General features: G+C 47.1%; 1 protein-coding gene and 1 long non-coding RNA gene across 2 annotated transcripts in view; one reads left to right on the forward strand and one right to left on the reverse strand.

Moving 5' to 3' along the window:
• Nucleotides 1–4,177: 4,177 nt before the first annotated feature.
• Nucleotides 4,178–10,667, forward strand: part of LOC105299167 — a 15,530-nt gene continuing 9,040 nt past the window's right edge. The window contains exons 1-2 of the long non-coding RNA XR_896505.2: nt 4,178–4,358; nt 6,986–7,238. This is a non-coding gene — a long non-coding RNA (uncharacterized LOC105299167). The remainder of the gene's footprint in view (nt 4,359–6,985; nt 7,239–10,667) is intronic.
• Nucleotides 4,287–7,229, reverse strand: FABP2 (fatty acid binding protein 2). Its single transcript, XM_011370774.2, has 4 exons — nt 7,163–7,229; nt 5,854–6,026; nt 4,777–4,884; nt 4,287–4,364 (listed from the first exon to the last, which is right to left on the reverse strand). Exons 1-4 carry the CDS (start codon nt 7,227–7,229, stop codon nt 4,314–4,316), a joined length of 399 nt encoding a protein of 132 aa, XP_011369076.1. The 3' UTR covers nt 4,287–4,313.

Consider the following 10,667-nt stretch of genomic DNA (forward strand, 5'->3'; position numbering starts at 1 on the left):
TGGTAAAACATCTAGACGGAAGATCAGTGAGAAGAGAGAGGATTAACAGCACCGTAAACCACCAGCTCTGACGGGCACATGGGGAACACTCCACGCCATGTACACTGCAGCTAGCACACTAGTTGGCAACCCAGGCAGACTAAACGAGATAGTGTATATTGGCTTTGGAAACTGGGAAGAATCAAGTTTGTAAAGTTTTCAATGTTGCCACCTCATAAAATAATTCTACACAAATTCCAGGACAGAAAAGGAGGCTTTGCCTGAATTCTGTTTAGTATGGAAGTTGGAGCTGGGGAAGCATTTGATAGTTATTTCAAACTGCAGAACATGGTCTGTCCAGCCTTTCTGGAACACTCATACTCATACTGAAATGCAAAGACCCCGCTTTGAGGTCTTTGGAAGAGTTCACGCCACTGACCGGTAGAGGGCGGCCTCGTACTAGTGTTGAGAGAAAGCGAGTGGCCGAGGATTGGAAGCTTTTCACAATAGTTTGAAGTGTCAGTCACCACCATCCTTCCCTCCGGATCCCCACAAACTCCCACTTCCATGCTACCCGGACAGCTAGCTGTCTCATGCACCCAGTCACCTGCCGCAGGTACCCAGGGATGTCTTGCTGCCAGCCTCTAGTGCTCACGGGAGGATAGCTTTCCTCCCTAGCCAGAGCCCACGCCATAGGAGCAGGACCAGGGTCTCCTTGGCAGAGCCTTGAAAATGCAGGGCTGCCTGTTCACAGTCTATTAGATATTTTAAGACAGTGACAGGGGAACATAAACCAGGCGCGCAGACCTTCTGAGCCTGCAGGTCGCACGCCCATGAAGGCAGCCCGGCTTAGGAATTTAAAAGACATCTCCTTTCCTACCCTTTGTCATCACGACATCTCCCTGTGACACACCCAGGGGCTGCTTACAGGGAGAATCACTGGATGTTAGTCACAGGTCACAGAACCTTAGCACTGGAGAGGAGTTTAGAGATTATCTAGTCCAGTTATAAAGATGACTGAACTACGTTCCAAAGAGACGAAGTGACTTGCCCAGGTCCGCAGCTGGCTGTGTCACAGATTGCACCAGAACTAAGAGTTCTCATTACCAGGCCAAGGCTCGCTTGCCACACAGGCTCAGTGAGGAGATTTGGGGAAAAGATTTTCCCATCTACTCAAGACACACTGCGCTCTGTTTTCTCTGCGAGAGAAGGGCACAGGTTTGCATTCCTTGTTTATTGAGCACCAGCTATATGCTGGGGACCATGCTAGATGCCTTATGTCTAATACCTCAATTAGTAACAATCTCAGAAAATCATTACTGTTTTCCCCATTCTGAGGCTCAGCTCTTGCGTTTTAGTTTGTAAGTGGAGAGCCAAGAAAGTCAGGCCAGTCTGTGTGAACCCAACCCCAGTCTCTGAGCATATCGCTCCCCGGTCCTGGACGGCTGAGCCGGCCTGCGTTCCTGAGCACTGGTCTCGTTCAGGTCAGTTCCGGAAGGCCTAGGGGGCTCTCACCAGGCGGCACTTGCTCTCCAAATGTAGCCGGCTCGCTCCTGTGTGCAGCCTTTGCTCCGGGGTGTGTTCTCTGCTTGGAACATCCTGCCCCAGACATTCCACGAAAACAGGAAGGCACATCCGATAGGAATGGGGGATCTGGTCACATAGGGTCCTGTAGGCCGTTGGAAGGACAGTGGCTTTTCCTCTGAATGAAATGGGAGGCATGCAGTGTTTCGTTTAGAGGAGTGGCAAGGCCTGACTTAGACTTTTAAAGGCTCCTTCTGGCTGCTGTGTTGAAAAGGACAAGGGGTGTGGGGCAAGGAAAGTAGAAAGTAGGAGGCCATTTAGGGGGTTATCGCAGTAATCCATGGGAAAGACAGTGGTGACTCAGACCAAGGTGACAGCAGTGGAAGTGATGGGAAGTGGTTGGCTTCGGGTGGCACATATGTATGTATGATGTTTTCAAGTTTTTGTCATGAAAAATTTTAAATACTTCCAAAAGAGAGAAAAGTTTAATGCATCCTACTAGATACCCAAGGAACCCATCCTGTGTCTTTATGCGTCAGGCACTTTTCAGCAGCTGCAGCAGTCACTGACGTGTGACCATCTAATTTCATCTGTTCCGCTCCACCCCACTATCTTCCTGACCTGAGATCAGGGAGAAAATATTTGAAGCCAATCCCAGACGCCATATTCCACATGTAAATGTTTCAGCTTTCACCACTCAAGCTGCTCCTGACGACCCCTCTATCCAGGGGTCACCGCTGTGGCTTCTGCCTACTCGCAGCCCCACACACGCACTGCCTCCCCTCTGTCCCCGTTCGGCCTTTTTTCTTCCTATCAAGTACCATGTATTTTTCAAATTCAGACTCCCTAAGGAGAGGTTCTTCTGGGTTCTCTTATATTGCTCCTTCTGCACAGAGGACAGAAAGTGACCAGATATATGAGATGGGTTGCTCTTGGGTCAGGCACCCTGTTGGTCAGTCAAGTTGGCATAATATCAAGGTCAGTTTCCCAAAGAGGGGTTATGGCAATGGCAGTCACTTAGCAAATGATAGGCTACTCTCCAATACTAATAAGTAGTGGAAATTTAATACTAGGAAGGATATAAATTGTGAAGAAAAAGTGAGCCTACAGTGAGGCCAGAAATAGATAAGTGCCTAACCACTTAATTGGCACTATTTGACAGTGTGACCTGGATCACTTGGAGTGCTATTCTGGGGTGCCACTAAGGAATTAAGGGACATTGTTTTCTTAAGATATTTTTGTTTATAACAGGCTGCATAGTAATGGCATAGATCATAATGTACTGGACCGAGTTTCAAGACCTTTATTTAATTCCTGTAATTATCATGGACTCCATGCAACAGCAGACAAGCTGATAATGTGCCTTCGTTCTCTACTTTCAAATGAGATTAATATTAATATCTGCCCTTGTCCTAGTTTACATACGTAAACAGGTATAGTTAGAGAGGTGAAGGCCCTTTGAACCTTTATTTTTAAAAAGTGAGTGAAAATCTAAATAATTACTATTTTCTATGTAAAGTTTTTAATGAAGTTGTAAAATGAACCGTGGGTTTAAGTTCGTGTTTTTGCAGAAAGTTATGTCATCTCCCATCTGTTCGTTTGCACCATGTACGCAAAAGGTTTTGTTTCCTCGCTGTGACATACCTGCCATATCCATATAGCACTTAGCGCAGAGCCTGGAGCACGGTAAGAACTAGCTAAGTGTTAGCTATTACCACCCCATCATGAGTATGAAAAAGAATTCATCACAAGAAAAGTTTGCAGAGTTAAATTCATAAAAAATTGATCGCCTTCTCCACCCCTAATACACATCCTCCGAAAATGCAAGTGCTTGCAGTGCATGACCTCGCACATGTGAGAATGTAAGGAAGAGAGAGCGTCCCGGGCCCTGGCACACTGGCCGTGTCTATGTTTCTCGGTAAAAGGCGGGAGGCAGCTGAAGGTGACTCGTTTGGCATCTGAGAGCCCAGTTCTCAGAGCAGGTTACTGTACATGCTGCGTTGGAGTCCCTTGGGAGTTTTCTACAGTCCTTGGTTCTGTTTTCAGAGGTTCTGGGAGCGGGTAACAGCGGAGAGTTAAGTGTAAAAACGATTAAGTGTCTTGGGTGATTCTGATTCTTGGCCGTGTCTGGGAATCACGACAGTGCAGAGCAGCATGCTCCCGGCCGTTCACTTGCACGCTGTGCCCTGTCCTGTTATTCACAGTGGCATGGTGGGTCACAGACACTTCCATGCCCCCAGAGGAGGACTGGGAAGATGGCTGTGAAAATCAGGATGGCGACAGTCTCTGGACTGTGGGTTTATGGGGATATTTATTTTGCATTCGCTTTTCTTATTTCTAAGTTTTCTGTTTGAATATGTATTATTTTTATAATAATTGGTTTCACTAAGGAAAATACTTAAAACCAATACAAGATTTTAAAGACCTCAATGCAATCTCTGTTTTTAGTTTAGCAAATGTGGAAAAAACCCAAAAGAGTCTATCAATACACACATCCATGTCCCACAGCTTACAGCTTTTTTTTTTAAGGAGGGGTTACTTATAAAGCAATGTAGGAATAATATTTATTGCTTTAAAAAATGTCACAAATTCTTGTAGAACACCAATAAATGTACATTTTAGAGCACGTAAACCGAGTTAGATCCTAATTAGCTTGACTTTGTTTGCTTTGGGAAGACTGGAAGTGTAACCAGTGACCAGCGTTATAAAAGGCTCCTCCGTCAGTCACTTCACACGACGAGGAGGAAGCGGTCGACCAGTGCACCTTCCCACCCCCACGACTGTGCCCAGGCTGGGTGCCAAGGTGGCGCTCACTGCTTCTTGAAGATCCTCTTGGCTTCCACTCCTTCATACATGTAAGTCTGAAAGGCATTAACAAACAGAAGAGTTTCTCATTAAGGTTTAAGGCTGAATTAAGAAAAATATTAGATCATGTTAGACTAATATAATATTATAGCTTTGAAATGAATTTATAGTATTTTTTATTGTACTTAATAGCAGCATTTTGTTCAGATACAGGATACACCCATTTAAAAACACCTGTTGGTTTGTAGTCCTGTTTTCAGTTAAAATAAGCATTGATGTATTTGACATATGTAAGTTCTCATCAATAAATAGGCATCAGAAAATATCTATATATTTAAAATCAGAAGACTTAGGAGAAAAGTAGTAGTCTTTTTACTGTAGGTACACCTCAGCAACCACAAAAATAAGATTATCATTGTGTAATTACTTTAGCCTTTGGGAAATAGCTATAGTCCTTTTACAACCCACCTGGACCATTTCACCACCTATAACTTCTCGGACAGCGTTCAGTTCATTTCCGTTGTCTACCCGTTTGAATTTTCCAACAAGTTTGTTTCCCTCTAGGCTCCAGGTCCCCTGTGTAAAAATGAAAGAGTAAGGAAATAGCATTTTTAGGGTCCTACATGTGTCAGGTTCTGTTCTGAGTTGTGTAGACCCACTTCCATCGTCACAGTGACCCTAGGAAGTAGATATTATGATCTACATTCATAGATGAGAACGCGCAGACACAGCACTTACCCGCCGTCACAGAGTCGGCACTGAACCTGGGCCGCGGGCCCTGCAGTCTATGCTGGCAACCGTTCTGCCGAATTTTAAGGCAGATGATCAGGGCTTCTCGTTTCTAAATCTTTCTTGTTAAAAAGAGCGTCCTAAATTTAGTCCTGGCTCAAATGAGTTTCATGGGGAGGCTACCAACCTTGTGCTTGTTTTAATTTATGTAAATTGTTGTAATAATTTTAAAATGGTCATAGGTGATCAAATATTTGACAGTTTAATTGTTGTTGCAAACATATATAACTTAACCAGAATAATTCTGAGGACAAAATGAGTTTTTAAGAAATCAGTTGAAACATGTGACGCCCTAAATTTCATATCTTAAACATTAAAAGCTAGATTCCCATTGGCCTACCACATAGCACTGGACCTTTCCATTTGCTCACTCACTCATTCACTAATTTATTCATTTATTTTATTATGTCAGTTACATTTATTAAATGCCTGTCACGTTTAAGTTAGATAACTCGAAGTTTTTGTGGCTGTCAGGCATGGGAAGTTGAAAACACTGAGGCTTTAGATTTTTTAGAATAGGCCTGTACTCCGCCATTCAAAGGGTTTTTCCCTCTTACTGTTCACTCCAAACCCTCATAGACGTGTGCGGAAATGAAACGTTCCAATATTCTGCCAGCTTGTGCACTAGGTGATGCGGATAAACTCAAGTGAAAGAGCTACGTTGATTAAACCGCCCAGTGGCAGATATCAGAGATTACTTTGGCATTGGGTAGAAACGTTAAGAATGCATTGCTTATAAAAAAAAAAGTTTCTTACACTGAGTTCAGTTCCGTCCGCCAGGCTGTAATTAAAAGTGACACCAAGCTCAAAAACAATTTCGATGTCTCGAAACGTGCTTGATTCTCTGACTGTGAATTTATTTCCCTCTTGTTTAATTATCAGTTTCAAGTTGTCATGAGCTGCAAGCTTCCTTTTTATCATACTGACACCTGCAAAGGGAAAGAGATTGGCTAAAGTCAGAATGTCATCGAAAGTGTTTATGTTACCACATTCTGTTTTAATTAATTAATCGTTAATATTTTATGGGTGAGGAGGACACCCTGAGAACTTTGCCTTGGCACAAGAGTACTCCTGTGGCTTATGTGGGACAAGTTCGATCTCAGTTGGATCGAGAGCACTAATTCTCAAGCTCTTTTTCCAAAACTTAAGAAAAATTAAATGAAGCATAGAATTATAGAATCTTAGAATTGAGTAGTTTTAATAAAATTATCAAGCTTTTTGTTTCAGTGTTCAGTAAACCGAACTCCAGAAATGGCAAAGGAAAGATTAAAAAATATATTCATATATTATAAGGATATACAACTTTAATTTTGCATATACGATAATTTTTTTATGCTTTCCATAAATGCTTTAAATCTTGAACAACTTAATTCTCTTTGCTTTTTGTGGCATTTCTGTCAAAAAATGAGAAAATTAGCAATTATTACAGTCAAGTTCATTATTGTAAAATATACAAATTCCATAAATTTAAACCTGGAATCCCTGAACTGTAGGTGTTAATGGATGCAGACTTTTATTTTGGGGGAATGACACATATTCGTTTGCTAGTCTTGTGCAGCATATGGGCTGACCGTGTATTGCTACAGATATTAAAATCACTTCAATTAAAACCCCCTTAGAAACTACATACCGTTGTGAGATTACTCCAAAAGCTTTGTAAGTCAGAGGAAAAGAGCACTGTCTCATTTATTCAGCGCTGTCACGCTTGGTAGAATGCTTTTCTATTATTTTCTTATATGGTCTTTGCTTTTCCACCCCCAAGTCTGGAGGTTATCATTACACACTGCCAGTTTTCACTTTCTGAACGAAAAACCCCACCGGTTTCTAGTGATACAGGCGCAGTCAGCAGTTAACGTGATGAAACATCTGGATCTTCTTTCTGTTTCAGAGGACAGCACCGAGAACCTCCTCCCTCAGTGAGACGGTGGTTTCCCCTGCTCAAACCAGCACACATTCGGGATCCTCGCCGCCACCGCTCGGGCCATCCCCTAAGCCCGGAGACTTAGAAGGAGCTAGAAAACTGTCTGAGAAACAAAGAATGAGCCACTCGGGATGAGGCCCTTACCCATTTTTTCCAAGAACTTGTCATAGTTCTCGTTCCGGTCAGTCTTCCAGGCACCATCGAACGCCATGGCCTCCAGGTGAGTAGCCCTTACTTAGGCAGTCGGGGACCCCTCTGTTTTCAAGGAGGATTTATTCTGCTTCTTATCTCAGAACCAGCTTCGTGCTGTGATGTGGAAGGTTAAAGTTCAAGAGGCCACGGAACTGCACCAATGCCAAGCCGTTCTGGTTTTTCTTTCTACAAATTCCTTAGCTCCTCTCCTGAAATTCAACTGAATTAAAGCATGAGGAGCGTACCTTCTCTTCCTTGAACTACAGTTTGTGAGCACATTTATTCAAGAATTACAGTGCATGCCGTCTGAAAATGGTTTTGCTCACAGGTCAAAGTGCATTCTGTATCGGAGATAAATTACTTTAGAGCATAGGTCAAATGACATCTGGGAAGGGAGGTGTTAATGACCTCTTTTACAGTAGCACCTACCTCGTCACTAAGACTTTATGACTAAATACAGCTGAAAGATTAAAGTTAATATGATATCGAGACTGAAAATCCATTTATTTTTAATATGTCCTTCTGCATTGTGGTTTGGGGTTGCTGCAGATTTGGGTGAGTATCCTGGGCCTGTTGCAGTGCACGACATGAAGTGCGGGCTCGTTCTGTTTTTGTTTTGGTCTTGAATGGTGAAGAGTTGCTGAGAAACGTTTCGGGGCTTAGAAATGTGGCCGGACATAACATAAAAACTCGCATCAGAATTAGCTTTAAACAGCTGCCATGCGCAAAGAAAACGCAAGCCAGATGTCAGCCTTGCCACTGATTAAAACCACCCCTTAGTTCTGCTCTTCACTCCTGCTCACCCCAAACGTGGCGCAGTCTGAAGCCAAACCTGAGCAAGAGGGGCGAGGGATGGCGGGCGCTGGAAAGGGGAAGACGGGGCACCGTCTCTCCTGCCCGCTGGCTTCTGGCCTCGCACGTGGAGTCACCGGGGAGAGACGTCGGCTTAGCGTGGCGTGCGGACTTCTGGTCCTTAACCAGCCCGAGCACGCTGATGGCTAGAGAGAGGGTCACTGGCGTGAGTGTGGCCAGAGAGCCTCTTGCTGACGAGGGTCAGCGATGTGCTGCATGGTGGGCGCCCGGCATTTTGTCCGCGCCGCCAGCTTCGTGCCTGGGACTTGGGGAACAGAGTCCCGTGTTGAAGCCTCAGTGGTCCCCCCTGGGCGTACTCTCCCCGGAGTTGCCCCTTTTAATTTCATCAAGCGAGCGCGTTGGCATCTCTGAGGACGCCGAGGCCGGTATCCCCACTGTCCTGAACATGCGTTTCTTTCGCTTCTGGTCCCGGGACGCTGGGTCACTGACTGCCATCAGAAGCCTGCCCTCAGTGCCCACGAGAGGCTCGGCGGGTGGCGTCAGTGCGCCGACCTCCCGGAAATCGCAGCCCCGTTCCTGAGAGACACAAACAGCGTGTCATGATAACGGGGACATTTGCACCATCGCGAAGTCCAAGGACCTCTTGGGGCAGGCGACGTGTTTCCCGCTCATCTCGAAGGAGCAGCTTCTGGGGGTCGCAGAAGTCCTCGTACCCCACGGAGTGGCAGGCGGGAAGGTTTTTCCAGAGTATTCTTTAAAATGTCATTTAGGAGAAACAACGTTTCCAGGCCTTTGCTAATCTCTCAGAATTGCTGAATCTGCTTTCTGGTCCCAGGGGGTTAACGCTCCCGTGCAGGAGGAAGCGGTGGCTGTCGGGCCGTCCACGGGCGAGGGCAGCAGTGGGAGTCTGAAGACCGCGTCGCCCCAGCGGCGGGTTGTGGGGGGCTCGAAGTCTGCTGCCGAGTTGACTTCATGCTGGTGGAGCCGTGAGCCGCTGGGTTTTGGAAATGTCGGCCCTGTGCACTTGCGTCTCGGGTTTCGTGCCTGCGAAGCCTGGTTGCGCTTCTCCCCCCGAGACCGCAGAGTCACAGCCGCACGCTCGGCGGCGTCCACATGGGGAGGGGGCTGGGTTGCCGCGCCTCGTTCCTGAAGTAACAGACAGCTGTGTTGCAGGATCCGCGCGTCAGTTGAAAGACCTTGTACGAAGGATTTCTGGCCTTCCTCTGGTGCCTTGTCTTTGTAGTCTAGGTCTGTCCTCAAAATGATGCGTCCCCTCGAGCAGTCGGGAGGGGACGTTGCTCGTCTCCTGTGTCCATCCCACATAGAAGTGGCTGGATTTGTGTCAGCCACCTGCTGCCATGTCCCGCAGCCATACCGTTATGTCTCTGCTTTCCTTTTCTTTCTTTCTTTTTTTTTTTTTAAGAAAAGCTTTGCTTTTGACCCATTTCCATTGGGTTTCACCTTCCAGCCTGCTTCATGCTGTCTTCCACTTGCCCGTCTATCCTTCTCTACCGTCTGCCCCGTCTGCTTCGTCACTGGCCACCTGTCACTGAACATCTTGGCACCCGGCTCAGCATCATCCTTTGGCCTGCCATCGTCCTGGGTGACCTCGACATCTACATGGACGAGCCTCTTGTCACTTGGCCTCACAGCTCCGTGACCTCGTCTCTGTGCTTTACCACGTGCACCCCTGGCGGGAGCTGAGGTCGGCCAACCCTCAGCAGGCCCCTCTGGGACCTTGGGTCCTCCCTCTAGCTCCTGGGTGCTCCCCCCCCCACCCCACAGCCTCGGGCCTCGGCTGGAGAGAACGGCCGGCCCCTCCCCCGGTGGAGCTCCTCTGGCTTTATTTACGTCTCTAGCCATTTAATAACCTGTTATCAATAAGAATAATCAAAAACTCCCTGGCGCTGTTTCCTGTACTGCCCCAGGTGCTGTTACACATGCAGGGTTTCCGGGCTCAGCCCAGTCGTCCGCCCTGCCTGGCGAGGCTTCCGTGTCCCCATCAACGCCCTCCTCGTCGGTGACAGTGACTGTCTCTACTCATTCTCCAGGTGACCTGCACATTGAAAATTGCTGCACGGAGAAAATAAACCAGCCAGCAGTGCGTCCCCGATGTACACCTCATTTTTAGTGTTACCTGCTACAAGTCCTTCGCGCCTATAAATTCTGGGTCCTTCAGCGTGGGTCAGGATTCCCGCTGGTGTGGGGCCCGCGAAGATGCTTTTCCTGTCCCCTCACATCTCCCTCTCTCTTTCCCCTTTAATTATTTACTTGGGTGTGGTGGGATCTTTGCTCCTGCACACCCAAATGACGGCGTCGCTTCCATTTCAAGAGTTCAAGCGAACCCTCCCTGGATTGTTTCTAGAACCTACTCGGTGTTCCTCTCCCCCTTTCTAGCCAGGCCACTCTCCGCCTGTCTCTTCTCAGCCCAGCTTTCGTGCCCGCCGGGGCACTGGCTGCGTCTGCGTCGCTGGCGGCGCTTTGTCCACGAGTGCGGCGCACACACCCGGCCCTCGCTCTCCGCCATGGACCCTCCCTCCGCAGTCTCAGGGCCGCTTCCGCCCTCGTTCTTTCTTGATGGGCCCCTGCTGCCCCGCCACGGCCACTCTTCCTCAGCTCACGCCCTGTGTTTTGGTGCCATCTT

The sequence above is a fragment of the Pteropus vampyrus genome, unplaced genomic scaffold (genome assembly GCF_000151845.1).
Source record: "Pteropus vampyrus isolate Shadow unplaced genomic scaffold, Pvam_2.0 Scaffold174, whole genome shotgun sequence".
In the NCBI taxonomy this organism is placed as follows: Eukaryota; Metazoa; Chordata; class Mammalia; order Chiroptera; family Pteropodidae; genus Pteropus; species Pteropus vampyrus.

Bases quoted from the DNA above. Each gene is read 5' to 3' on its own strand.
- FABP2 (XM_011370774.2), bottom strand. From the start codon at position 7,229: ATGGCGTTCGATGGTGCCTGGAAGACTGACCGGAACGAGAACTATGAC. The intron at 6,027-7,162 runs GTAAGGGCCTCA...TTCCCTTTGCAG, and splicing joins CAAGTTCTTGGAAAAAATGG to GTGTCAGTATGATAAAAAGG. The intron at 4,365-4,776 runs GTGGGTTGTAAA...AATGCCTTTCAG, and splicing joins TAGGTGGTGAAATGGTCCAG to ACTTACATGTATGAAGGAGT.